This window comes from Doryrhamphus excisus, linkage group LG7 (genome assembly GCF_037039965.1).
Source record: "Doryrhamphus excisus strain RoL-2023G ecotype Guam linkage group LG7, RoL_Dexc_Guam_v1.1, whole genome shotgun sequence".
NCBI classification, from domain to species: domain Eukaryota; kingdom Metazoa; phylum Chordata; class Actinopteri; order Syngnathiformes; family Syngnathidae; genus Doryrhamphus; species Doryrhamphus excisus.
In genome coordinates, this window is record NC_136363.1 from 20,700,062 (window position 1) to 20,722,645 (window position 22,584).

The 22,584-nt window shown below is 43.4% G+C and overlaps 2 protein-coding genes across 5 annotated transcripts in view; one reads left to right on the top strand and one right to left on the bottom strand.

The window, feature by feature from the left end:
- Positions 1 to 3,845: 3,845 nt before the first annotated feature.
- mc4r (melanocortin 4 receptor) lies at positions 3,846 to 5,117 on the bottom strand. Its single transcript, XM_058059598.2, has one exon. The coding sequence runs from the start codon at positions 4,991 to 4,993 to the stop codon at positions 3,995 to 3,997; it is 999 nt and encodes a 332-aa protein (XP_057915581.2). The 5' UTR covers positions 4,994 to 5,117; the 3' UTR covers positions 3,846 to 3,994.
- Positions 5,118 to 13,753: 8,636 nt separating this feature from the next.
- Positions 13,754 to 22,584, top strand: part of drosha (drosha ribonuclease III) — an 82,491-nt gene continuing 73,660 nt past the window's right edge. For 2 of the 4 annotated variants that reach the window (XM_078792419.1, XM_078792421.1), the window contains exons 1-10: positions 15,898 to 16,058; positions 16,411 to 17,191; positions 17,314 to 17,382; positions 17,463 to 17,733; positions 17,789 to 17,930; positions 19,041 to 19,201; positions 19,376 to 19,708; positions 19,791 to 19,877; positions 22,103 to 22,174; positions 22,480 to 22,561. In XM_078792419.1, coding sequence (XP_078648545.1) covers positions 16,413 to 17,191; positions 17,314 to 17,382; positions 17,463 to 17,733; positions 17,789 to 17,930; positions 19,041 to 19,201; positions 19,376 to 19,708; positions 19,791 to 19,877; positions 22,103 to 22,174; positions 22,480 to 22,561 — 1,996 coding nt within the window. In that variant the 5' untranslated portion in view covers positions 15,898 to 16,058; positions 16,411 to 16,412. Of the gene's footprint in view, positions 13,866 to 15,897; positions 16,059 to 16,410; positions 17,192 to 17,313; positions 17,383 to 17,462; positions 17,734 to 17,788; positions 17,931 to 19,040; positions 19,202 to 19,375; positions 19,709 to 19,790; positions 19,878 to 22,102; positions 22,175 to 22,479; positions 22,562 to 22,584 lie in introns of those variants that run through there. The other 2 variants (XM_078792423.1, XM_078792420.1) reach the window with 2 other exon arrangements.

Genomic DNA, 22,584 nt, shown 5'->3' on the forward strand with positions numbered 1-22,584 from the left:
GGCGGGCGGCGTGACCCAGTAGTGGCTGGAAGCCCGGCGTGGGTTACGGCCGCAACCGTGAGATCAATCGTTCCAACCTGCAGTCTGGTGCAGGTGTGTCTCACCCATTCATAAGCTGACACCTAGTGACACTTAGTGGCATGTGTCAAATACTACATTTCACAGCGTCTTTGAATGTGTCTTTTTTTTTTTTTTTTTTTAGTTTATTTAGCCATTTTTGTTCTTGCAAATGCTTAATTTTGACAACAAAAAAACACAATTTTAAATTTAAAATTTTTTTTCAAATTTACTGTGCCTGGTGCTTAATGACGTGAACTGAATTTCCGAACACCGTATTTTGCCAAACTAAATTTGTATCCATTTTTATTGAGCGACATTTTCAACACACTAAGTAAAAAAAAAAATAAAAAAACACCCCACAAAATGGAAACACAAAAAAAAAAATCCCAAATGGACCTTCACGCCATATGGAGATGAGATAAGATGAGGTGTACATGAAGTATAACCAGAGCTTTCTAAAGCACCCCAGTACATCTCTTCCATCGTCCAAATGGAGTTTGGAGAATAAAGGAATCAAGTCATAAAGCATGACGCTCGAACAAGATGTTTTTTATACGTGTTTATTCTGCTTCTTTCTCCTTTTTCTCCCAGCGCCGAGTCTTTATGAAACAGTAATGACTCAGGAGCAAGGAAGAAGTCTCCTCTTTTTTTGAGAAGTTAATTAGTAGTCGGAATGAATGGATCGGAATCAATGAAGCAGTACGTTTATCCTCTGCAGAAAATCGTTGATTTACCATAATATCATGACCATTATTTCGTTATATCATCTTATATTGTCATGGTTTGATGCTCCAATCAGTAATGCCCGATTTCTGTAAAAAAAAGCCTTTCAATGCCGATCATATGCGGGTCGTACCATTGCAGCATACAGCCTCCTTTTTTCACTTAGTCTATGCCATCAGTATTAGACAATTTCACTCATGGATGACACTTTAATTAAAATTGAATGAAAAAATGCATTAACTCTCACAAAAGTCATAACAGACATTTTTCATTCAAAATAGCCAAAAAAGACACTGTTAGGTGATTTTTTTATTTTTTTTTAATCGAATAATTTTCAGTCGTGACTCACAGTAGAGCAGAGTAGCGTTGACTTTTCAAACAAAATTCATAAAACCAGAAAATATAGATGTATTTTACTGCACATTTCTTCTTTGGAGTGCGCACGTTTAAGGCAAAAGCTACAATGACAGAACTCAGCAACTTCTCCTGTCCACAAGTCCCAAGTCTTCTTTGGTCCAGTTCTCTGGCAAGTCCCAAGTCTTAAGTATTCCTAAGGTTTTTGCTTGAAAATGCATCTTGCAACGGCAGGACGGTGTTGTGATGTTTAACACTGCGGTATTTTATACATTAGCTAACATGTTGGTGTGTCAATCATTGTCAATATTCCGTTTTGCTGGGTTCTGTGTGAAATGCACAGGACTATGGTGTTACTGTACATCACAATTTAGCGGGATCTTTGGTCTATCGTTTCGACGTCTCTTGCTTTTCCCAACTCGATCCCAAATCCGATGCTTTGTTGACCCGCAAAATCGGTGCATTAGAGCCGCACAAGTCCTGTACAACATGCATTTATATCATAGCAATATTTCACAGTAGGATAATTCGCTGACATCAGCGTCAGCATCCGGCGTGACGTAAAACTTCATACTCCAATTCCGGTATTGCTGGGGTACTGTCCCTCATTTTGTCCGCCGATGCCTTTTACACAGAAACCAGTTAATATGATGACGTATGGCAGGACGTATCAAGCTGTGTACACTTTCAAACAGGTACTTTCCCCGCATTTATCAAGCGTATCAAGATAAATGTAAAATACGACACAACGGTCATTGCGAGGGATGCTTTCATTCCGTGACGGTGCCTTTCACACAGAATAGAAAAAAAAAAAAAAACGTCTTTTAAGGTCTCTGTGTAAGAGGATTAACTCAGCAAGTCACCCACCTTAACCTCCAGTCAAGGACACGTGATATACGAAATACAGTACAACAGAAGCTGGTTAGTGATGCTGATGCTGATTGTAACCATAGCGACCAAGCAGCTTGACTGACACGACACAACATCAACACAATACTTCTTTTGAAGACGCCACTCGGTTAAGTAAGTCGTGTCCTTTTTAATCCCAACACAAATCATTTTTTGTGATGTGAGGATCCGTTTGTGTGCGCTGTCGTCTCATGACTTCCCCGACCGAAGGAGAGGCATCCTTTTAGTGGGAGCAGCTCGGGGGCGGGAAATATCAGTGGCGGTCTTTGTCATTAATGTAGCTTGTCTTTCCCTCCTGGCTCCACATGTTAATATTTAGCGCTACTATATTTAGCTTTTATTACGCAGTTGTTTACGCAAGCTTTTTTTGCGATGACACGTTTTATTCTGGCCTGTCAATTTTTTGGAGATGTTCTTCAACGTGCATCAGGCGGTTCCTGACTCGTTTTTCCAGGAGTTCTGCGATATTTTCTCATACTTGATGCTCCTCAAGACCCCGACATCTTACACACACGACATGCTTGTTTTACAAATAAGAAGCTAATCAGCCGACCGACATGTTGTCCCCCTTGTTTACTTCCTGTTGCACCCCATCCCTATTCCGAGGATATCCTTCCCGGGAACGCAGCTATAAGTGTAACCTGCACGCTCCAACCAACCCCTCTCACATCAGTGTCCACCATCGAGCTAAAAAGCCTGAGCTGTCAACTCGATGTCCGCCATGATTCTGAAGACGTCGGGGGGTGATTTAAACTTTCCCCACGGGGGGCTTCATACGGAAAACCCGGATTGGGGGGGCTTTTTTTTTTAATGTTGTAGGTCTTGTAAAAAGCTTCATTAGTTATTTGTTCCGGGTGACACGGCATATTACTAATATTTTTAGTTTTTAGTGTCCCCCACCAGTGATGTTACTGTAATATATGGTGAGACACACAAGCACCAGACTCGATCGCTGCATGAACAGACTTTTATCGCAGGTCGGAATCATCTCACAACAGGAACGATATTCCCTCAGAAAAATAATCCAAAATAATGTTTCTTGCTATGGGGGGGTGGACAGGAAGTGACGTTGTGGGTTCGGGTTAACTGCCGCAAAAGTAGTTTGGAGTAACACAGGAGTTACTTAGTACGTCTTCAATGCCTTATTGTATCTTATTATGTTTATTATATTACATGACAGGAGTGTAAATGTGACTATAGGGGTGCTATACGTGTCTAGAGGACTCTCATAATGTTAACAGCCATATTTAGAAGGTGGTAAACAGATGTTCTATGTGGAAGTACACTAATCAACCACGATAAATGGGGGATTACTGCTTCAGTTCTTCTAGTTCTTCTGCTTGTTGGTGTAAACACAACCCCCCCCCCCCGGCTCTGTCCTCGTCCCCCGTATATTTTGTCTTCTTAGGCCCTGACACATCTTGAACTTGATCACAAATGCGACATATAGTCCTGTACGACTTTATATCTTGTATGTTCTTTCCATTTTCCATTTATCCAATTGTGTTTTTACTGCCCCCCCCCCCCCCCCCCAAAAAAAATGTGACTTTGTTTTAAATAGTCGCAGCTGTGCTTTTATTCGTCTAATCCAATCATGGAGGGATTGGACCTGACACAGATTCATGAATAAATACCGCCACATTCGCAATAATATTTCAAGTCAGACGTGCCGAGAAAATAATTTTGCCGCCTGGGGTCACGGGAACGAGTATGAGGGCCCTCTCTGGGGGCCGGGGTCCAACATCGTCTTCCCAAAAGAGTCTAAAGCGCCACATTCCCTTCGCTTTTTAGCTTCCTGCAGATGTCCCAATACTTTTGTGTCATCGTGTTGCATTTAAGGCCGTGTCGTGCAAAAATGCAGCCATGTCGCCGTGTGACGTCACATGACTCCAGCGTCCGCGTCCTTCCTTCGCTTCTGATCGATCCCGCCAAATTTGAGGCCGGCCGCTCACACGCACAAGAAGGCGTGGGAGCAGCAGAAGATCTCCTTGAAGGTCTTCCTCATCTCCTGGCTGCGGAAGGCGTAGATGATGGGGTCGATGACGGAGTTGCACATGATGAGGATGAGGTACATGTTGAAGTGCGACATGAAGCAGGTGCAGTAGGGGTTTCGGGGGCAGCTGATCATGAGGATGAGGTGCAGGAAGAAGGGCGCCCAGCACACCACGAAGACGCCCAGCAGGATGGTGAGCGTGATGGCGCCCTTCATGTTGGCTCGCTGCTGGACGGGGGCGTGGCCCGGCAGCGCGGCGATGCGCTTCATGTGAAGACGCGCCAGCAGGAACATGTGCACGTAGAGCGAGGCCATGAGCACCAGCATGGTGAAGAACATACTGATGAGGCAGATGAGCACCGTGGTGCTCTCCGAGTAGACGATGAAGAGCACGCCCGACACGGTGCAGCAGGTCCAGATGCTGCTGATGACCAGCGTGGCTCTCCTCAAGGTGACAATGTTGTGGTAGCGCAGCGCGTAGAAGATGGTGATGTAGCGGTCAATGGCGATGGCCAGCAGACTGCAGATGGACGCCAACAGGGAGCTGCAGATCATGGAGTCGAACACGTTGTCCATGCTCTTGATGAGCGTCACGGGGATGCTCAGGCTGCCGTCGTTGATGAGCGCGATGACGATGGTCTCCGAGGCGTTGGAGGCGCTCACCAACATGTCGGCCACCGCCAGGCTGCAGATGAAGAAGTACATGGGCGAGTGTAGGTTCCTGTTCTTGATGATGGCCACCACCACCAGGATGTTCTCCAGCAGGCTGATGATTCCCAGCGTTAGGAAGACCTCGGTGGAGATGAGCAGCTGCTCGTAGCATCCCGCCGAGGAATCCTGACGGCCCGCCCGCTCTTCCTTGGTGAGCAGGACTCCAGAAGTTTGACTCCGGTTGTTGTAACCTGGGATTAGTCCTTCTGACTCGGTGGCGTTCATGATGCCTCCTTTTTCCATCTTTTCTCTCCTAAGAACTCCACACTGATTGCCCCATTGCTCCTTCAACAATCTCCGTCTGGGTTGAAGATTCCCTGATAGGAATGAAGAGGAGAAGGAGGAGGAGGAGAGAAAGCGAGTGAGAGGCAGCGTGATCTCGGCGAATGAGTGCTGGGAGGACGAACCCCGAGAAGACAAGTGTGATCCTCCCACTCTCTTTCTCGACGTTGTTATACCCCCCCCCCCCTTCCCAACTCCACACAAACGCACTCCGCTCTCCTATTGGCTGGCTGGTGAGCTCGGAGGCGGGGTCGGCCGCAAGTGGATGCCCATGAATGAAGTAGAACTTCATGATAGAAAACAATAACGGATACATCATCATCGTCAACATCACCATGGCTGCGAGGGAGGGGAGGGGGGGGGGGGGCGACAAAGAACGTCAGCTATCCAGAAAGCATTCAAGGCTACGCGGGGGCCGAACCTTCCCTCTTGCTGTGTTTTCTTTTCAAACATTTTATGCGTGAGCGTGTCCCGAGTGAAAAGAGAATGACTTCTCCCCCCTTTATGGGGGCTCAATATCAGGATATTATTATATATAGTACTATAGTACTGCATTTCATCATATTCTATTAGTGTAGTCATAGTAACAGCCCTCCCCCCTGGCCTAAATGACACCTTTTCCAAACATACAAAGTTGCATTCAAATATACTGTAATATATGGTGAGACACACAAGCACCAGACTCGATCGCTGCATGAACAGACTTTTATCGCCGGTCGGAATCATCTCACAACAGGGAACGATATTCCTTCCGAAAAATAATCCTAAATAACGTTTCTTGTTATGGGGGTGCACAGGAAGTGATGTTGTGGGTTTGGGGTAACTACCGCAAAAGTAGTTCGGAGTAACACAGGAGTTACTTAGTACGTCTTTAATGCCTTATTTTATTTTATTATCTCTACTATGTTAAGTGACAGGAGTGTGAAGGTGACTATAGGGGTGCTATATGTGTCTAGAGGACTCTCATAATGTTAACAACCATATTTAGAATATGGTAAACAGATGTTCTATGCGGAAGTACACTTATCAATCATGATAAATGGTAAGCTCCAGTAAGCTAGTTCTTGTGCTTGTTGGTGTAAACACGACCTCCATCCCCCTGGCTCTGTCCTCTGCCCCTGTATGTTTTGTCTTCTTAGGCCCTGACACATCTTGAACTTGAACTTATAGTCCAGTACGTTTTTTTCCCTCTTCCATTATTAAGTATGAAGTAGTACCTTTAAATAATACTTTTCAGCCAAATGCTAGCAAACAAAATCATAAATACTACATGAATGAGTGATTGACATGACATAACTAAGACTTCACTGATCTTCCTTCATTTCATGGAATGTCAATGATCCAATTATAAATGTGCAGGAATCCCTCATGGAACGTAGTCGTAGTTGGGAATAAACATCTAATCATTGTGTAGCAGCGGAGTCTCATGGATGAAGGGTGCGCTCGCACGTGGGGCGCCTTCTAATGCACCTTAATGAGATACGGTGCATGGCTGGAGGCGACCACAGCTTCAAAAAAAAAACCCAAAAAAACAAAAACAAAGATGTCCACTGAGCAAAGCGCTGATTTGCTTTCCGCGAGTGTGATGGTCCGACCGCGTGACATTTTGCGTCACTGCATCCTCTAATCATCAGACATTTGTCATTCTCTCATCTCATTGGCTCTGCACCCTTGTATCATGGCGGCCTCCGGGGTTGCGCAATTAGACTTGTGTTGATTCCGTTGCTACTGGAAGTAATTCTTTATTTCGCTCTCCAGTCAGGTCCTCGAATTAGCATGCTGAAATTAGGACGGGCTTCATCCCACCACACACACACACACACACACTTTTTAGAAGTGTATTAAAAAGTACCAACACGAAGTCACCGTCGCCACGGTGACGCATCATCGCCACCATTCATCTTGTACTGCAAAGGCCGAGTCACTTTTCTCTCACTTTTTTTGAAAGCCACCTTTATATTGTCTTCCTGCGTCGCATTGTGTGTGAGAAAGATATGCTGAAGGTGCTGCGGTTGCCATGACAACACACAGCTCCACTGAACCTGAAACCGTTAAATAAATAAACAAAGGCGTTTGCGTTAACCTTGAGAGGCTTCTCCAGACTTTGCGAAGTAACGCACGAGCACAAAAAAAAAAAACGATACGTTCAAACATCATCATCGTTTATAAGCAAGTAGCGCGTTAATGCTAAAGTTTGCCGCATTGTTTTAAACCGGAGATCAAGCGCTATTTGACCCGCGTGAAAGTGAAGCGCGCTCCCTCGCCAACACAAGCGACCCAACCGCTAAATGGACTCCGTAGTCAGCGAGACGCAACCCCCCCCCCCCCAAAAAAAAACGCTACAAATTTAACATAATGCGGTGTTGAGTGGTGAGAAAATGGCCGTGAAGGAGGTGGGCCCTATCATTAGCGAGAGGTAAACACGGTTATGTCAGTGCATTATGGGAGAATGACATTGTTAAGTGGGCGACATGATCAAGTGTAAATGGCTCTGATTGCGTAACAACTCAACCCTGGCGACTTAAACGCATGAAAAGATCAAAATGAATGAAACAAAGTGTGTTGATTATGTACCTTAGCAACCTTTTCTAAGCAGGGTGAGCCGAAACTCTTATTAGAGGTCCAGTATTACATGAGGCCCCGCGGGAGAATATTGCTATTGGGTAATGTAAACCGTATAAAATCAGTTCATTTTGTCTGTGCGTGTCTCCAAGAAGCGCTATCGTACACTTTATCCACTTTTTACATAAATATTGTATCCCTTGTCCGACGTATTGAATGTTATGTAACACATCGCTACCTTGGTTATTGAGGCAACATGACCCCGGATTCAAAGATCCTTGGGCACGATACCGAACTCCCACTGTGATATCCGGCGAAATTGCTCCATTTACTATTTGTACACCCTGGTTTTTGTTGGTAAGGATTCGTCTTGGTTTTCATACACCGTCTTGGTTTTCATACACCGTCTTGGTTATGGCATGGAGACATCCAGCTCCCAAACAAAGCATCCATGCATCGGTGCCGGTCAATAATAGACTGCGGTTCAACATCTTCTTCATGCATTCATAATGAAGCTTCATCATCTTGTGGGGCGTTCAAGAGCGTGGCGTAATTTCCGAATCTGTGAATTTTATTGCTTCGGGGAAAAAGGCTTGAAGTGGCATGGCTTTGATTAAAGAAGGCGAGAAACACTCGTGGCAAAGTAGGAAGTATCTGTTGCTACGTTGTTGACGTACAGTATGAAGGTTCCTGGTTAACACAAGTGGCAGAGGGAACGGCGGAAGAGACACTTAACAGGATGTAAGGTTGATTCTACCTGTTGCTGAAGTGTCAGTGAGCAAGTATTCAGCGTGTGCACGCATCCGCTCTGTAACTGGGGACCTTGAAAAAACTTCTACCTTTTTCCGCACTTTAGTAATCAGCAGTATAACATAGGTAAGTTTCAGGAAAATATCAGTTCCACACAAAAAGTGAGAACGTTTTTTTTTGTGAGCAGATACATTTGAAGTAGGAATGAATGAATGACTCTTTTTTTTCTGAAAACCGATATCGTCCAACTCTCACTTTCTGATGCCGATATCGGCCGATATCGATACATGTATCATGTCATATCTTGTATACATTCATTTTCTACCGCTTATCCTCACCTCTGCAGAGAGGTGGCCGAGTATGGAATTAAACTCGTGTCTCCTAGCTGTGAGACCTCCACGCTAACCACTCATCCACCGTGCAGCCTGTGTTGTATACACCATTTTTTTCAGTTTTCATGATGGAAAAAAAATGCGATACTGATATCAAACGATTTTTTTTCATTTTTATAGTGATATCGAGCCGATAATTATCGGTGCCGACGTCCCTAATTTCAAGCGTGACTTTCACTTTGCTTTTGTGACAGCTCAGATATCTAAAATATCAAATATACCACAACATAAAAACATAACCATCTGCACGCTAACAGTGACTTCAATTTGTGTGCAGTTAAAAAATGGAAAAGATGCACAAATGTTTTCCGGTTTTAAACATAAGGTATAAAAAATGAAATGTTTATACAATATCTTCAACTTGCGTACTGCATTTGTCATACTTGTTTAAAAAAAAAAAAAAAAACCTTGTACCTGTGAAGGCGTGCATGGTAGAATGCTAATGCAGCACCACACTGCAAACATCAGTCATAGCTTCATAGCTTTGACTTTGCTCTCATAGCCTCCATTGTGTTTCTTTGGCAAAAAGAGAATAAAAACCCAATGAATAATTCCGCCACTGAGAGTCGGGATGCTGCACCTCTGTGGTCCACCTGACAGGAAGCCGCGCGGTATCCCACTGAGATGGACGTTGCCGGCATCCTGATCTCTTTTATTTTGAATTGGTGCTGGAATGAATGCAGAAATGTACATATTTGATGTGGAAAATGTTGCTTGAATATGAATTTAATAGACATCATGTGACTTTGATCAGAAGAAATGGCAGAATGTACATACAGTCCAAGCATATACAGTATGTAAGTACAGTATAATACCACTAAGTGCTCAGGGTCAGTGTTTTCAGTACATTATGTTTAAGTGTACATGCTGTACTGTACCTTTTGGCGCTGCGTGTTTGCATTTATTTGCATTTATTTCCACTCAGCATCTGAATTAGCCTCGCAACACGAATCACGACATACGTGCGAGAACTGCCAAAGCGCACTTAAAAGGGTATTATTGTTATTACTTCACCTACGCACTTGCACCGCCATGGCGTGCGTTTGTTTCTTCTTTGCGTAACGCCATTTTATTGCATTTCACAAAATGTCACCATTGTTTTTACGCTTTTAAATGTCGTGAAAGCAAAAATAACACTTAAGATGTAGCTATTAGTGGGAGTAAACGTGCAAAACAGTAAGCTTTTTTTTTTTATAAATAAATAATATACATAAAACTATCAAACTATTATGTAACTCATAGATAAGACCCAGAAAAAAAGTCAGAAAAAATTAATTTTTACATGCAAAACAAGCAGGTGGTGCAAAGAAATTCAGAGCTTTTCTTCCTGCCTCTCACACATACATCAGTGCCTTGCAGGTCAGTTACACCAAGCATTCCTGCTACGGTTTCCTCCCACATTCCAAAAACATGCTACGTTAATTAGCGACTCCAAATGGTCCATAGGTATGAATGTGAGTGTGAATGGTTGTTTGTCTATATGTGCTTTGTGATTGGCTGGCCACCAGTCCAGGGTGTACCCCGCCTCTCGCTTGAAGACAGCTGGGATAGGCTCCAGCATCCCCCGTGACCCTCGTGAGGAAAAGTGATAGAAAATGAATGAATGAATATTATTATTATTATTATTATTATTATTATTATTATTATTATTATTATTATTATTATTATTATTATTATTATTATTATTATTATTATTATTATTATTATTATTATTATTATTGTTATTATTATTATTATTATTATTATTATTATTGTGATGTTGATGGTGATTATTATTAGTAGTAAACAAAGCCCAGCAGTCATACACACCATGAGGTGTGTGTGTGTGTGTGTTATTTATCTTATTTATTCAACATTCACACTGGCAGCGTTCTTTCTTTTGACATTTCCCAGAGACGTCTCCGTCAGGCGGGAATCAATCTGACATCCGAGCCACGATGCCAAATGAATCACAAATCCGCGTCGCCGGGCACTCCAGCTGTGCCGTAACACATGTCGATAACCTAGGCAAAGGGAAGCTCTGGAACTGTAAATGAGGCTGTTAGTCCTGTTCTCTTGGTACCGGTTGTCACGGTTACAGCACCTGGAAAAACCGTCTCCTCTTGACCAGGATTGGGGGATACTGGCACATTTTGGGAAATACAAAGTTTACAAAACAAAACAAAAATGGTTGTTTGTCCATATGTGCCCTGTGATTGGCTGGCCACCAGTCCAGGGTGTACCCCGCCTCTCGCCCCAAGACAGCTGGGATAGGCTCCAGCATCCCCCGCGATGTGAGCAAAAAAGCAGTAGAAAATTAATGAATGAATAATAATAATATTATTCCAACATTACTAATCGGCACAATTAGAGTGGAGTTCAGCAGCTGTCCTGAGGTCCTCGGGAGCGCTCGGGAGTGTACCAATCACAGCGGAGTCACCTCGGAAGGAGGTGTACCTGGAGGAGAGCCATTCCACAGACTGTTTGGGCATGAGGCAGGAAACACTGGAAGATCTAGAAAGCTTATTGTGTGTCGCTGCTCTATAGGAGTCCATAAATCAATACAGAGGCCCTAAAATGAGTATAATAGGTCTGCTTTAAATCAATAACAAAAATGGTTGTTTGTCCATATGTGCCCTGTGATTGGCTGGCCACCAGTCCAGGGTGTACCCCGCCTCTCGCCCCAAGACAGCTGGGATAGGCTCCAGCATCCCCCGCGATGTGAGCAAAAAAGCAGTAGAAAATTAATGAATGAATGAATATTATTCCAACATTACTAATCGGCACAATTAGAGTGGAGTTCAGCAGCTGTCCTGAGGTCCTCGGGAGCGCTCGGGAGTGTACCAATCACAGCGAAGTCACCTCGGAAGGAGGTATACCTGGAGGAGAGCCATTCCACAGACTGTTTGGGCATGAGGCAGGAAACACTGGAAGATCTAGAAAGCTTATTGTGTGTCGCTGCTCTATAGGAGTCCATAAATCAATACAGAGGCCCTAAAATGAGTATAATAGGTCTGCTTTAAATCAATAACAATAAAGTTGTTTAGTTTGCTATGAGGCACCCACATCTTACCACAAGGTCCCGTTTGTCTGAAAGAGTACGTCAGCAGTTTATCCTGTAAATAAGATGTTCGGTTCCGCGGTCCTAACGGTGCGCCTTAACAAGCATTTGGCGGCTTTTAAGTGGCGGTTCATGCCGACGAATCTCATGAGACTTTATAGGAGCTAACGCGGCGCAAACTGCCTAAATCACCTGGCAAATAAGTGCAAAGCAGCCAAAATGACTCATTGTGAATGCGGCACGGGGCTTTTATTAACCTTCCTCGCTTGGCGACGCGGCGCCCCGAACAATACGATGGCGAGCGGCGATAACACCGTCCACATTACAGCAAAATAAGCTTTTGTCATTCATGCGGATTCATGTTTGGAAGCGTTTCAGTCATCCCACACTCCTTCAGCGCGAGCCAGTGGCTTCCTGCCCTGGGGTGCTCCTCGGTCTGCTGGTTCTTCTTTGATGTTCTGTTCGCTCAAAATGGTGTAGCATTTATACGTGCTGCACATCTTGTCCCAGCATGTTATTCCACACCAGTCCACTATCACTCTGTTTTCAGTGGACGCACCAACATGCTTCACCCCATATTCTTTTCCTTTTTACCAGAATTCCACTTGCTGTGGATCAATAGCATTATTCTTTTGAATGCCAGCGTGGGAACTAATTATTCTCGGTTTGTTGGGATCATCTTTGCGTCTTAATTAGCCAGACGAGCGTCTGAGGCAGGTTAAGAACAACACAGCCACAGCTAATTAAGTTTGCCTCCCCGAGCTGACGTCAACCTCTTCCTCGTACATTGGCTCTGGCTGGTTTATTTAGCGAGAGGAGGGCATCCGAAACATCCACAGCTTTTTTTTTTACCTTCCTCCATTTATTCAAGAACTTATTTTCCACGTGACAAATAAATGCAATATTCTCACTAAACAGGTTGGATGATAACAGGGTTTGGCTTTGCACTTGGGCGTGTTGGTTCTATAGCAGAATAACTGGACTGAGTGAACCCTCCTCATTCAGTCAATCATGTCTTTAATCAACGTAAAAGTGATGTTAAATATCGTAGAACTGTAATTGTAGAACTGTTTTAGCTTAATGGAATTGATTAATTGGGTTTACATTGCAGTACTCCCTCGTTTAGCGCAGTTAGCCGGTTCCAGACTGAAGAAGGATTCTATATTGAATTGAATATTTTTGTAGTTATAGCATAGAAAACTTGTTTATGACTTTCTAAATATGATTAGAGCTCTCCAGGCATGAAATAACATCCCTATAGTCAGACGGCCAGCTCCCGAGCTAACTACTTAGCCTCTAATTTATTATTCTAAACTTAAAGGTGTCAAACAGAGTGGGTAAAAAGGACAAAGTAAGAAGCCAAATACTTCCAAAATGCTATTTGGCTAACTTGAAGAAAGCTATTTCAAGTAATATATCTTTTATAACTCCACAAATTACGACCTGGTGATGGATGGCTTGGAGTGCCTGAGTGATCCCAGGAGCTATGTTGGGGGATTTATGCCCCTGGTAACGTCTCCCAAGGCAAAGACTGGGAACACCTCGGTGGAACGTGGAGGGGGTGACGGGAGAACCGGAATGCTTGTTCTTCCCACCTGAGACTTCTTATCCGGATGTCTTGATTTCAGGTATTAAACAATACCCCTGTGCAATTTAAGCACAGGTAGGGCATATTAATTAAATATGATTCAAGAATATTAAACATGGTCTGGAAAGACATGACACCCAGATATGACAAATTGCTTGTGCAGATTTTAATTTAAATGCACTATAAATATCAATATTATATTATTATAATTAAATAACAATATTGCTTATCCAAAGAAAAGCCAAGTCAACACTCATTTCCTAGAAAGCTCAACATTTGCATACCTGATGAGGATGACAAGGCAGATTTAACACTTTACTCAAAACCCTCAGACCATAGCTGCTTCACGTAAAACATCAATTTCTTTCTTCTGTCGCAGAAAAGATGGAAGGCGCCTTTGCCGTCACGACCAGCTCATCCCTGGAGTGCTTGCAATCTTTCCGTCGTCCATCTGGAAGCTTCTGGAAGATGGAAATGACAATGCGGAGTAAAGCAGGCGAGGTAATTTCCACTTGAGGAATTCTATTAACTGTCGAGTTGTGTAAAATGGCTGTACTGGAAGAACTTGATGACTGGCGGTCCACGCAAGACACCGAGATTGCAGATTTGAGGTATTGAGACACCGCTCTTAACCCTGGGGGTGTCTAAAGTGCAGCCCGGGGGCTGTACCATGACACTGCGTGGGTGCTTGACTGGATCGGGGATGAGATTTTGCCCCTTGTGGAGGAGTTTAAATGCTCATTTTTTGACCTTTTGTATTGAGTTGTGGACTCCTATAGAGCAGCTACACACAATAACCAGCACAGAAAACTTTTTTAGATTTTCCAGAATATGCACCTATTCCAGCATTGGTGGATTTAATTTAATTTAATTTAATTTAATTTAATTTAATTTAATTTAATTTAATTTAATTTAATTTAATTTAATTTAATTTAATTTAATTTAATTTTGTATTGCATTGCATTGCATTGCATTGCATTGCATTATATTATATTATATTATATTATATTATATTATATTATATTATATTATATTATATTATATTATATTATATTATATTATATTATATTATATTATATTATATTATACTATATTATATTATATTATATTATATTATATTATATTATATTATATTATATTTAGTTTTAAGTTCATTGGTGCTGCCTAATGTGTCATGGTGATGCGTCTCCAGCCAAACGGACACCTCTAAGTCACACAACAAGGATGCATCATGGAGACACTTTGGTTTCCATGGTAATCGTAATGTCAGACATGGAAAAATCTCCCGCTGTTATCCTGATATTCACTTCATTGTCAGCTGCCATTGTCGTAGACATTGGCTATATTTTTCAGGTGAAGGCTGTCAGTTTGACGCCGGGCTGCCACATTCATGCATCCACGCAATTTGTCAAGTAGGCCCACATCATGGAAAAACTCCATGACCCATGCTTTCTTTTTTTTTTTTTTCTTCTTCTTTTTGGTGAAATTCATTTCCTCTGCCAGCACTCAAGTGAAGAGCATCATCTGCAACCGGATGAAAAATAATTCCTATCTCGGCATGCGGCCGCAATAATCATGCGATGCCACGTGCAACACTTCCACGAAGGAAGGTGTTCCTCTCTTGTGACCGAAAGAAATGCAGAACATTTAAATATATCCATAAGGCGCTGACTGCAATGTGCAATGCACCGGAAAACTCATCCAACAGACGTTTCAGTAAAAAAAAAAATATATATCTGAATGATTAAAAAAAAAAAAAAAACACCAACCCATCCAATGTTTAGCTTTGACATGACACAGAGAACCTTCTGGGCTCCATGCTGCTAAGAGTTTACTACAGAGCGTAGGCGTAGCCTCATGGGGGCTGTGTGGGGGGGTAAACTGTGTTCTGCATCTTAACCTTCCCACGATGAATCATCTCGCAATAGCGTTCGGGATGGTGATGGAGGTGCACGTTGTGGCATGCCTCCATAGTTGATGTTGCGATAGCCACCAAAAGTAGACCATCACCCGGTGAAGCGGATCAATACTTTAGAAAATAAGGATAATGACTTTTGGCGCCACAGAAACACTCCCTAGCTTCTTTAAGTATGCAGATAGCGAATTTTGCCTGAAGAAATAAATGTACTCTGCTATTTGTACAGCGCTGAGTCGTTCACTGGGCTTTTATTGCGTTTCCATGGCAACGTTAGGTCGCCTCTGTAAAGTCATAGTATTCCTTTGCTGCACTCTACTGGCTACCGTGTGCAACTACATCAATACAATGTGATCGCGTTGCAAAAGGTAATATGTCATAAAAATCAGTTGTAATACTGATAATATTTGATACTTTACAACGCTATTCTTATGACAATTTATCATACTTACACTTTTGTTTATTTCCCCGTAAATAGAAATATGTATACATTTATCAGACACGACCACAGGAAGTAAAAGCCTCCAACCGCCTTCTGATTGGCCAGTTACCGAAATGGTGACACGCAATTGGTCCGCTCAACTCAACGTGTTTTCCGGTAACCCCGTCCAACCGGAAACTCCAGCTGCATTTCATTTTACTATTCATTCTGCAATCCGTTCTTTGCGTTCTAACATCCAGCGTTTTAACACGTTACAACGCAGCATTTGCAATTTAGACTTAAACCCATGATGGCGAGTCCAGAGAATGTGTGACTGATCGCGGTGTTCCCATTTAAGGTAATGTTTTGGTAGCATGCGTGCAAGGTGTAGCGGCTAGCACGCTAGCGTGTAGCATGTGATGTGGCTTGCATGTTGTCAAAGTAAACATGCGTTTATTATTTTTAGTTTTTAATAATGCGCTGCATTAAATTGTTCTCTCAGCGGCGGTAGTGTTTGAAACTGCAGGAGCATCAACGATGTCAAATGTTTATGTTGCAGTACTTTATCCTGGCAAGCATTGAACGTATGGGGCCAGTGTTACAGATTAATTTATCATAATTAATTAATCTTTGCATTTAACAACCATGTGCACAATTTGTCATTCATGTGAGATTTTGTTTTTTTGCATCCATCCCTTTTCTTCTCTCAGTCATGTCTTTCCATCAAGATCGTGATACTCCTCGAGGAGGAGGGATGCCCCCGGGCCAGAACTACCGACCTGCCAACCTGAGGCCCCCCCATCCTCCAGTACCCCCGTATCCCTACGACCCACAAGCTCCTCCTACGCCAGGCTACCATGGCAACAGCAGCTACATGCCTCCTCACCCAGACTTCATGCAGTATCCTCCCCCTGCGCCTCCCCACACTCCCGGCTCTCTTCATCCCTGCTCCGTCCGTCCGCCCTTCCCCAAGCTGCCCGTCAGAGGCTTCCCCGAACCTCCACCCAACTTTCCGCCTCCCCCTTTGCCCGGAGTTGCTGGCGCTCCCCCGGCCGGCTCGCAAATGACGCAGAACGCCTACCACCCTTACATGACACCCTCTGTTCCACCACCGCCGTTGCCTCCTCCGCCCATGCCTCCTCCCCCCATGACTTACCCCCCTCCGTACACCATGGGATACCCCCACCCTCCTCACCCTCCCTTCCCTCCACCTGGCTTCAGCCCCGGCTACACCCAGAGCCCCTCGTCATTCAAAGCAGACCAAGGCTTCCACCACAGGGGGCCGTACAAGTACGAGAAACCCAGCGACGGCAGGCGGTCCCCCGAAAGAGGATATCGCCATGACGGCCACCGGCAGAGGGGCTACGGCCCACATGGCGACAGGCAGGAGAGGAAGGAACGCGGCAGGAGTCCAGACAGACACGGGAGGTACAGGTCGGATTACGATAGAGGAAGATCACCTGGAAGACACTGGAGCCGGGATCGGAGCAGGTAGACCTCCACCAAGGCTTTTCTTGTCATTAATAGTCAATGATAATAAGTTTGCTGATTTAGTTTTAATGTTTTTATGATATCAGTATTGTATCGTAACTTTTGTTTATGCGTGCACATAGAGAGCGTTATCGACATCGTGAGTGTCGAAGGTCCCAGTCGCCTGAAAGATACAGAAAAAGGCCTCGCAGGTACCCGCGTAAAATCATCTCTCTTGGGCTCGCCTTTGGTTATTACTTCTATATTTATCTTTAATATTTGTCATCTACAGCCGCTCCACAAGCAGGGACAGGAAACGCGGCCGCTGGGAGGATGACAGGGATCGCAGGTCCGAGTCCTCATCGGGTTTAAGCAGAGACCGCGGCGTCCCCTCCTCCCGGAGCAGAGATTCTGAGGAATGTTCTGAGCGAGGAGAGCGGGAAGCGGAGCGGGACAAGGAGAAAGTGGATGAGGAGAAAGACGAGGAAGACCTGCTGAAGCCCGCCTGGATCCGCTGCACCCATGCCGAGAACTACTACTCCAATGACCCCATGGACCAAGTGGTACGAGTTATTAACTGTAAATATTTTTCCATATCATACATTCTATATTCTTCAGGGAGATTCCACCGTGGTCGGCACAAGTAAACTTCGAGACCTCTACGAGCGTTTCGAGGAGGAGCTGGGAAGAAGGCAGGAGCGAGCCAAGGATGCTCGACCAAAGTGGGAACCGCCAAAGACCAAACTGGATGAGGATCCAGGTACCACTAGTAAAGTGTCTTGTTATGCTTTATTGACTTTTTAGTGCTGTTCTTAAAGTAATATGTGTCCCTAGAATCTGTTTATGAGTATCAAATTATTAAAAATCTATCTTTTTGAAGTTTTCGCAAAAGTAAAACCTCCTTCCTCATGGATATGGCTGCTAGCTGGACCGTATGTCACATATGGTTTGCAATGCACGGCTCATTATACTATCTCAATAGAGTGAAACAACACCCAAAAAATTTATTTCATTTTCATAATTCATGATTTCATACCATTTATATTTTGCAGAATTCAGCTGGGATAGGCTCCAGCTTATGTAAACAAGCGGTATCAGAAACTTCCGGATATTTAGTAGCACATTTGAACCAGCATACAACCAGCAACGGTGCATCATAATCATAAAACAGGACCAAGTGTCGTTCAGAAAACAAAACATCTCATATCTCTCCAGTAGATCAAATCTATTAAGTAGAAGCGTTATAAATATTTATTATAGCAAGTAAGGTTGAGCAACAGGACAGTGTTGACAAATGACAAACTAAACACATTTTAAATAATAGTAATGGCAATTTGAACATGCATCAGATTACAATTGAATGCATCACATAATCAGTTCACAGTTCCACATGTCCAAAAGGAGTAGGAAGAAGCAAAGCTTATTAAATCCTACTACCCCTCCATCTGGTACTTTTACAATCAGTAACTGTTACATTTGTTCACTTCCTGCTTTCCTAATATAGTTCAAGTTTTTTTTATTATTATTTATTTTAGTTTTATTTAATTTTTTTGTCATGTACCAAAGTACAAGTTGATATGAGCATACAATGACATAATGGGTACCTTAGTAACCGTCAATATAGTGATATATATCATCAAGATTCTTCATCCTTGTATTTAGCAAACATCAACTGCTTGTATTGTTTCTTGAATTGGCTCATTTTTGTGCATCGTTTTAGGTCTTTACTCAATCCATTCCATAGTTTGATTCCACATACTGGAAAAAAAAAAACAATACACGGCAAGAGCGTATGATTAATCCATATTAGGGTTAATGCAATAGAGTATAAAACAACAAACAACTACAAGCTGTTGGTCTTTTTGGTCAGGTGACAGCAGCAGCGAATCCGACTGCGAGTCCGACGGCGAGGGAAGTTCTTGCTCCAGCGGCTCGGACTCCGATGTCTTTGACGTCATCGCAGAGATCAAGAGAAAGAAAGCTCATCCGGACAGACTTCACGAAGAGCTGTGGTACAACGATCCGGGACAGGTCGGCTCTTTCTTCCTCCCGACTTTCTTAACCTTGTTGTAACACGGACGTGACAAAGATGATCAGATTTAGACGTGATGGATGGTTTTATTTCAAAGTGGCTTTAAAAGCAATGTTCTGCTCTACATGGCCGCCACGAGTGTCTGATCTACATATCATTTTCTTGGCGTCCAGATGAATGATGGTCCCCTGTGCAAGTGCAGCGCCAAGGCCAGGCGCACCGGGATACGCCACAGCATCTACCCCGGGGAGGAGGTGCGACACGCCGCCTATAAATCACTCCATCTTAATCTTCAAGTTCACCAGGCCAAGGACGCAGATCTTTTGTGCTGGAGCCAACTTTACATGGCACCTTTATTATTATTATTATTATTATTATTATTACCTGGAACTATTTTCACCCGCTTGCTTTTCTTCCAGCCTGCCAAACAGTGTCGGGGGATGAACAATAATGCCGGCAAGTTGTTCCACTACAGGATCACCGTGTCTCCGCCCACCAACTTCCTGGTACCAAACATTGCTTCTTCCAAAAAAACATGAAAAGTCCCAGACTATAATTTGAATTGCATTTTTTTTTTTCCCCCCCCAGACGGACCGGCCCACCGTTATCGAGTACGACGACCACGAGTATCTCTTTGAGGGCTTCTCTCTCTTCTCCCACATGCCGCTCACCAACGTAAGCGCTCATCTATAATCTACTTGTACCCTTTAATGTTGTGAAAATGCCAGACTGGCCGAAAAAATTCTATTTAAAGTTGCACGGGTATCGAATATTTCATGTCGCACAGAAGTCACCTTGCTCCACATCTTAAAAGGAAAGCACAAAATTTAAAAAAAAGGTCCGTCATCCATAATCCTTTTGTGAAGCGAGAATACACGTCTTTCTTTTTCTTTAATACACAAACTAGCACGGTGCAGCTAATAATGCAAGTTGCACTGTTAGCTGCCTTGTGTTAAAATGTGACGGTAATGTCGGCACATTAGCATCACATAACTATGCTAATGTTGCTAACGTTTGTCCCATTCATTAATGCTACGTTGTTGTACATGATATATGATATAAAACGTGAATAAAGTGCAAAATACTTCCGCTCATTAGCATTAACGCTCACGCCAAATCACGTTTTCCTTACACTTTTAATAGCTAAATTTTGGCTAGCACACTTAGAAAAACACTATTGTGGCACATCTGATGCTCGCTTCTATTTGATGTATATCTCATATTAACTTGTATTCACTCATTTTAATGCACAGAAAAGGGAAATAAGTATGTTTTCATGTATCACATAAGGCAAAAGTCCACAAAATGTGCATTTTTTAAAAAAGTTAAATCATGTCTAATTTATTTAACTACACTCCTAATAGAGCGTACTACCCTGGTGCGACCAGTAGCGGCGCTGTTGAGTAATTCCACATAAATAGCGCCAACATCTTTTTAAAAGTGGAAGCCAAGTGTACTTTTCATGATGCTAATGATATATCATCTTGATGGCTACACGGACAGATATCAGAGACATCAATGCGTCGTCCTCATAGTCACGCACTGTTGCGTTTGTTGCTGTGTTACAGTTAATTACCTGTCAATCAAAAATGTCCCCCCCAATACATTTGCTTGTGTAAAAGTCACATCTTGACAATGACTTCAGCTGTGTTTTTGGCTCCGGTGCATCAAGCGGGTGTAGGCGGAGCACGGCATCGGGTATGTTTTTACCGCCAATTTGAATATGAAACCTCAATATGTCAATATGTCCCACATGGGGGATTAGTCGTGATTTGAGCTTCATCATTTAAAGCAGGCGTCTCAAACTCAATTTACCTGGGGGCCACTGGAGCTTAGGTCAGGTTTTCCAAAAAAAAAAACAAAAAAACGCATTTATTAAAAACAGAAAAATGAATAAACTTTGTTTTGGTTCAGATTTTCTACAAGAAAAGCTCTGATAAAACATTCCACTGTTCTCAAATATCTTCATTTTTATTTTTCTACACAAAATAAGATCAAGAATAAAGAAAATCAATCAGTAATAAATAAATATAATAATAATAAAACATCAAATAATTAAAAATTAAGACACCACATATAGTTGGTGGGTAGACAAATTATTTTTTTCCGATTAAAATGAACAAAGCATTATTAGAGCCCTGTAGACATGACAAAACACGACTATAGTCACATTTATACTCTTTTTATTTACAACATATTGCGCAACTGCAGGGTCTTGAGACACATGCTAACTCGCAAACTAGAGAGCTAGCGACCAAAACGGTAGCCTTCAAGTTATTTCCTTTCAACTTAAAATAGCCAAAAACTTACCACTTCCACACGGATAGGGAGGATAACTATTAATTTATTATTTAACCTTTAACATGAACATTAATCAAACGTAATATTTTTTTTCTGGGTACATGATACCATACAGCATCCATATCAAACTTACATTAAACTTTCATATCAAGGCGGGGGCCTCAAACTATAGTTTGAGAGCCGCGTGTTTGAGACCCCTGATTTAAAGCATTATGTCTTAAAAGCCAGGGTGGGATTAGAAGGCCACGATATCCGCCCACTGCTAGTTAGCGGCTTGAATGTCTCGCAGGTTAATCTCTTAAAGTGGTCCCGCTCGGACACGAAAGAAGGGTCTAACAGGGGAGATTAAAGACAGGGAAGGAAGGGGGGGGGCAGGCTTATCTGTTTAGTGATATGCCAGTTGCTTAAATGTCGAGGCGGCTTCCCGGGGTCGTACGCGAGGCTCCCGCCCTCCCCGCCAGCGGTCGCAGGCGCCGCTTTGCCAGAGACGAGCTTTTAATGACTTCCCTCGCAAAGCCGTCACCTCGGCCTAACGCGGCGCTAATGAGTCAGCGCGTCCTTTCTTCACGGCCTCCCCTCTCCTCCTTTCATCATCCCAGATTCCATTGTGCCGGGTGATCCGCTTCAACATAGATTACACCATCCACTTCATAGAGGAGATGACGCCCGAGGTCAGTGAAAGCTGTTTTATCTCGCCCCCCCCCCCCTCCAACTTCTTTTTGTTTTTATCTCAAGTGTCTGAGCCGCCGAGCCACGCGTCCCCCCCCCCACACCCTCTCCCCTCCTCACACCTCAGCGCCTCCTGAGCCGAGGTGCTAATCCTTTTAGAGGAGGGAAGAGGGATGATGCCGTCGATAAGGTGGCTTATGCGATAAAGTTGGAAAGTCGGATTCACTTACATAAAAGGCTGTCTTCATTGTCTGCCACCAAGCGAGCGCTCGCTCACGCGCCTACGCTCCTCCTCCCCCCCGTCTAGAACTACTGCGTCCAAGGCCTGGAGCTGTTTGCCTCCTACCTCTTCCAGGACATTCTGGAGCTGTACGACTGGAACCTGACAGGTACTTTGCAGTCAAGGCCTCGA